This window comes from Coffea arabica, chromosome 7e (genome assembly GCF_036785885.1).
Source record: "Coffea arabica cultivar ET-39 chromosome 7e, Coffea Arabica ET-39 HiFi, whole genome shotgun sequence".
Classification (NCBI taxonomy): domain Eukaryota; kingdom Viridiplantae; phylum Streptophyta; class Magnoliopsida; order Gentianales; family Rubiaceae; genus Coffea; species Coffea arabica.
Genome location: NC_092323.1, coordinates 3245089 through 3251617, shown reverse-complemented (window position 1 = coordinate 3251617; position 6529 = coordinate 3245089). Strand labels below are relative to the sequence as shown.

Sequence of the window (6529 nt, the reverse complement as noted above, 5' to 3'; positions counted from 1 at the left end):
TCTCTCTCTCTCTCTCGTGTTCTGACTTGGCGCCCGAGGTTCTCTCTCGCACTTGTTTGACCACCTCGGCGTCGCCAAATCCCCATTTTGACCGCATAACCCCATTTTCCCTCCCTTTGCTCTACTTTAAACTCACCCCCTAAAACCAAAACGCCCTCTCTGAGGCGTTTCGTCAAACATTGTACTGCCCTTTATATCTCTCAATCATGAGCAAACTAACGAATGATGGCACCATATATGGTGAAGCCGATGCCACCAAGGTCAGTTTTCAAGACCTTAGCATCTATAGCAGTACTAGCATGGAACTCTCTAGTAGTACCGTCACGGTTTCTGGTACTACCAGCGTAGGAAGTAAATTGAGTGACTATCAACTTGAGGAGAAAGAAATGGTCTCTATAGATGTTGAATTGAATAAAGGTGGGGAATGTGTTGAGAGTGGCAAGAGTAGTTTGAGTTCCTCTAGTTACTGTAACAGCATAGACGTAAATGAGGCTAGTTTTAGTCTTTTAGAAGCTATTGCCCATCCAAACCTCATAAGGGTAACGACATCCGCTGGGACGCAATACAATCTGTGCTTGCTAGAGATGGTCAGTTGGGCTTGGGGCATTTTAGGCTGTTGAAGAAATTGGGATTTGGGGATATTGGGAGCGTTTACTTGGCGGAGTTAAGAGGGATGAAATGTTTGTTTGCAATGAAAGTAATGGATAAAGGGACGTTAGCCGGGAGGAAGAAGCTGGTGAGAGCTCAAACTGAGAGGGAAATATTGGGTTTATTGGACCATCCTTTTCTTCCATCCCTTTATTCACATTTTGAAACAGAGAAATTTTCGTGCTTGCTAATGGAATTTTGCAGCGGCGGGGATCTGCATTTGCTTAGGCAGCGTCAACCAGGCAGGCATTTTACTGAGCAAGCTGCAAGGTTAGCTCTTCACTGCTGAATCATTGTATAACTAATTGCTTCTTGTTAGTCGCCCTTTTTGGTCAAGTTTTCACTGTCATTAGATATTAGTGCAATTGGCTAGAAAGTGTATGGTGTTAGCACTCTTCTAGAGGAAACGAGAAGCTGAGTGATTCTTTTACATATATACACCATACTCTCGAGGTGGTAAATCTGGTCTTATGGGAGATTGATTGGGAAAAGTCTTCTGTTTCATGCTAGTTTCTCTCAAAACACCTTGTTCTATACGGGGACATTAGACATTCATTTGAAGTTAGATGTATCACCATATAAGTTGCATCATTTGGTTGAGTTATGTGCCTACAATATACTCCTACTTGCGAGTAATATCACTATATTTTGAACCCCTGGCTCCTATACTATCATACTCTTAGAAACTTAAAGGTTGAAATTGAAACACTTGCAAGTGTGAAATGAACTCGTGCTGCAAAGAGTTTCCTTTAACCCTCAATATTGCAGCATAGTCTCAGGTTATTAGAATTTGAATGATGCGACTTTTAGACATTTCATTGACAACTTATTTTACTCGAATATTGGCAGGTTTTATGCTTCTGAAGTGCTCCTTGCCCTAGAATACTTGCACATGATGGGAGTGGTCTATAGGGACTTGAAGCCTGAAAACGTCATGGTGAGGGAAGATGGTCATATCATGCTGTCAGACTTTGATTTATCATTGAGATGCCATGTTAGTCCAACCCTGGTTAGTTCCACCACTGAACTGTCTTGTAAAATTTCATCGTACTGTATCCAGCCATCATGCATTGATCCAGCATGCAAGTTACCAGTTTGTGTAGAACCTTCTTGCTTCCAGCCCTCTTGTTTTAGGCCTAGTCTTTTCAACTCCAAAACATTAAAATTGCGAGGAGAATGTACGCCTGCAGTTGCTTCGGATTCACTGCCGGTGCTCATTGCAGAGCCAACTGCAGCACGATCCATGTCATTTGTCGGGACACATGAATATTTAGCCCCTGAAATAATTAGAGGTGATGGTCACGGGAGTGCTGTTGATTGGTGGACCTTTGGAATATTTCTGTACGAGTTGCTTCATGGAAAGACTCCATTTAAAGGAAACGGAAACAGAGAGACATTATTTAACGTTGTAGGCCAGCCCTTAAAATTTCCCGAGAGTCCCACAGTTAGTTTTGCTGCAAAGGATCTGATCCGTGGCCTGCTTGCTAAGGATCCCCAGAAAAGATTAGGGTTTAAAAAAGGCGCTACAGAGATAAAACAACATCCATTCTTTCAGGGTGTTAATTGGGCTCTCATCCGCAGTACCCAACCTCCAGAAATTCCCAGACCTGTAGATCTAGCGTTTTGGAATCAGACATTCAAGCCACCCTTGCCTTCAAATGACAAAGGAACTTCTGACTCCGATAGATCTTCTGGCCCTTACCTAGATTTTGAATTCTTCTAATCAATTTTGGCTGGATAGATTGCGGCTCTCGTCCTTGAGGCAAGTAAATTTTGTTTACCGATTTGTATTTATATCCCTCAATGTCACCTTCTTGTTGTTTAGAAGCTTCTACTTTCTAGCCTCTTGAGTATCAAAGTGATCTTTTCATCTTTCTCAAGGTCCTGCCCAGGTAAATGAAATGAAATCACAGAAAAGTTGTTCTTCTTTTTTTCGGTGACCATATTATGTTTCCTTTAACGTGGGACGCTAATATAAAAGAAGCTACTTTTGTTTATGAAACTAGTCTAGTCTCTCAAGCAACCTAGATGCCTAGAAACAACTTCATTGCCACTTCTCACTCAATTTAGTCTTGGAAAAACAGCAAAGCAATCTTTAACTAGTATATCTTGCTTGTCATTGCGACTCGTAAAATCTTTATGAATCCTCTTTGAGTGACGTCCTTCCCGATTTAGTTCCCGTCCAGAGTCTCAGAAGATTCTGAATTCTTGAATCTATATGTATCATTGTACTTGACGCCTGGAAGTGTGCTCATCTGACCCAACGAAATTCTCAAGTACGTATCAACGGGCCCATCGATCCCAACGCAGAACTGAAATTACAGAATCAAATGATCCTTGCAGAATAAAATTACAGATATTATCGAACCTTTTGGACGTAAGCCGAAGTAAACTCACCACTATATCTCTGCAATCTCCCATCACCTGCACTTTTACCCGCTGCCAAATGGACCACGCCTTGTAGAGCACGGACATCAGAATAACAAAATCATTGAATTTGTCCGCCATGCATATAAGTACTTGGAATAAAATGAATAACATAAGATAAACTGAAATTCACGCTTTGCCCTTCACGGCATAAAAGATGAGACAAACGCCAGCGAGCTGGACGATGAGACTTGACAAGAATTCTTCAATGAGCATATTTGCAATATACTATACACACACACACACGCTCGCTTTTCATCACTTTTATTACTATATATTATGTATTACCAATATGACTATACAAGTAGACCTGCACACTCAAAGTTACCCAAATACTTGGTAGTATTTTCCATTATAAAGTATGATGTCAATGTTGTAGCTTACCATTTAGTCAACAAGGCCAGTTTGTGAAACTTTTTGCTAGTGACGGAGACAGAAAAAAATTTTCACTAGCAAAAAGTTTCGGTAGGGCAAAAGTAATTCTAAAATTTTTTACCTACTCTTTTTCTAATTTTTTAAGCCAAAAAAGTATTCACCAACAAGTATAAATGATGCATATATTTCATGAAAAATATAAAACAAAAACTCAAAATTATTAATGTAATAATAACAAATTAAACCATTTACAATTATTCACGACAAGTTTTCATATTTTGATAACGGTTTATAACCTTCTCATTTTAAATTTCACAAAATATATTTTTCTCAATGTAAGTAACTAAATAATCATTCATCCAAGTATCTCCCATTTTATTTCGTAACCGATTCTTCACTATATTCATAACTGAAAAAGCCCTCTCTACGATAATTGTAACAACAAACAAAATCAAAACCAACTTTAAAAACATATAAACCAATAGATATATAAAATTTCAGAAGACATACTTGATATTATATCAAAACTTTATGAGTACTATAGAGATTTAAGGAGGGCAGCAGAGGCCCGTGCCCCCACCGTAGATCCGCCCCTGCTTTTTGCTGAGGGTTGCCAATTCAAATGCTCCTAATATTTACTAGTGGAAAAAATGTATTCACGATGTATTTTGCGCTATACAATCCTATTTATACAATCCTATACCTGTCAATTTTAAAAAATAATGCACTGGAGCGATGCTGAGTCGAATTCAGCAGGTCAAAACGTAGTGCTATATGCTAGTTGCTAAAATATGCAACTGATAGAATGAAGACCGAGTAAATATCATCCTCATAAACCACAGCATGCGCACCAACTCCGATCTCCTTGTCTATAGTAATTGTGAGAAGCAACAGGTGCCCAAATGTGTGAATTGGCCATATGGAACTAAGGTTTCATGCTCCATAATTTGAAAATGGCATCAATCTAAAGCTGGGACCAAAGCGAATTGACTTTCTCGTTAACTCCAAGGCACTCGAAAGCAGAACTTTGGAAATGTTGGCAGAATCATTGATCTCATAAACCACTAACTTGTCTCGTTATGAAATCAGATTGCACACTTTCTTGGCACCAGTATATATAACAGATCTCTGATAAAGTCCACCAGGTAGCAATTTCAGTGCTCAACAAATACAGATTAACCTGCCAAGGGAGCACATTAGTCCCTAGCAAATAGCAATGGCAATCGCAGATGCACAATCTCCTGATAAATTCCCAACCATAGATCAGTGTGAATCTAGCGGACGCGAAAATCATACCGTAGTTGCTGATCTCGATGGAACTTTACTCATAGGCAGTAGCTCATTTCCTTACTTTGCACTTGTAGCCTTTGAAGCTGGTGGAATACTTCGGCTTCTCTTCCTACTTCTGGTTTCTCCTATTGCTGCAATATTGTACTATTTCATCTCTGAGGCAGCAGGAATTCGCGTTCTAATATTCGCAACATTTGCTGGGATGAAGGTCTCAGATATCGAGTCCGTGGCACGTGCTGTCTTACCAAAATTTTATACCAGTGATTTACATCCAGAAACGTGGCGTGTCTTTTCATCATGCGGGAAAAGATGTGTACTAACAGCAAATCCTAGGATTATGGTTGAGGCCTCTCTCAAAGATTATTTAGGTGCAGATATGGTTTTTGGAACAGAGATATCAATCTGGAGGGGGAGAGCTACAGGACTTGTAAATGGTCCTGGAGTACTTGTTGGTAGAAACAAAGCTGAGGCCCTTCAGAAGGCCTTCGATGCTGCACCAGCTCCAGAAATTGGATTTGGAGACCGGAAGACCGATTTCCTATTCATGAAGCTGTGCAAGGTTTGTCCAATACGATCAACTGCTCTAAACAAACTGAGAAGCATCAATGATAAACCATGCATCAATTATACAATTCCTTATTTCTAATGCTCATAACATCAATGTTGACATCATCGCAGGAAAGCTATGTTGTCCCAAAAAAGCGTAAAGTCCAACCAGTGAGCCATGACCAGTTGCCTAAGCCAATAGTCTTCCATGATGGGCGGCTTGTCCAGAAACCAAGTCCTCTGATGGCACTGCTAACCATTCTCTGGATCCCAGTAGGCTTCCCCTTGGCCTGCTTGCGCGTTGCAGCCGGCGCACTCCTGCCAATGCCACTGGTCTATTATGCATTCAGGGCACTCGGAGTCCGGGTCAATATCAAAGGAATCCCACCTCCACCAGCCCAAAAATCAACAGGCCAGACGGGCGTCCTGTTTGTTTGCTCACATCGAACTCTTCTTGATCCAATCTTTCTCTCCACCGCACTTGGCCGTCCCATCCCAGCAGTCACATACTCTCTCTCGCGCCTCTCAGAAATCATAGCCCCAATCAAAACCGTCAGGCTTAACCGCGACCGCATTAAAGATGCCAAGATGATCAAGAACCTTTTAGAAGAAGGTGATTTGGCTATATGCCCGGAAGGGACAACATGCAGGGAACCGTTCTTACTAAGATTTTCAGCATTGTTTGCTGAATTAACTGACCACCTGGTGCCGGTGGCCATGAACAATAGAATGAGCATGTTTCATGGGACGACTGCTAGAGGGTGGAAAGGACTGGATCCTTTCTACTTCTTCATGAATCCGAGCCCTGTTTATGAAGTGACATTTTTGAACAAATTACCGCAAGAGCTGACATGCGGTGCCGGGAAATCAAGCCATGATGTTGCTAATTATATACAAAGGATGATTGCCTCAACATTATCATACGAGTGTACCAGCTTCACCAGGAAGGATAAGTACACGGCATTGGCAGGAAACGATGGAACTGTCTCCGATAAACCTGCAATTGCAGCCAAAAACATCCTGGGCTGCTAGAACTGCAAATTGTACACAATATAATTTATAATACTGGTCATCTAATTCTCACAGAATATTATTATCAGCCAACCCCTGAAAATATATGTTTTACCGGAGAAATGATAGCACTGTAGCAGTATCAAACTTACAAATGGTAAATTGCTTATAGTAGAACAAAATACTTTGTACACTGCCTTTAGCAGATTACTGCGGTTGACATAACAGATTA

The 6529-nt window shown here is 40.8% G+C and overlaps 1 protein-coding gene and 1 pseudogene across 1 annotated transcript; both read left to right on the top strand.

The window, feature by feature from the left end:
- LOC113723130 (serine/threonine-protein kinase D6PK-like) lies at window positions 1-2579 on the top strand (annotated as a pseudogene).
- Window positions 2580-4607: 2028 nt separating this feature from the next.
- Window positions 4608-6490, top strand: LOC113722836 (glycerol-3-phosphate acyltransferase RAM2-like). Its single transcript, XM_027246063.2, has 2 exons — window positions 4608-5299; window positions 5419-6490. Exons 1-2 carry the CDS (start codon window positions 4667-4669, stop codon window positions 6316-6318), a joined length of 1533 nt encoding a protein of 510 aa, XP_027101864.1. The 5' UTR covers window positions 4608-4666; the 3' UTR covers window positions 6319-6490.
- Window positions 6491-6529: the final 39 nt, after the last annotated feature.

Coding starts and splice junctions, on each gene's coding strand:
- LOC113722836 (XM_027246063.2), top strand. CDS start 4,667: ATGGCAATCGCAGATGCACAATCTCCTGATAAATTCCCAACCATAGAT. Junction 5,300..5,418: donor TATTCATGAAGCTGTGCAAG/GTTTGTCCAATA, acceptor ACATCATCGCAG/GAAAGCTATGTTGTCCCAAA.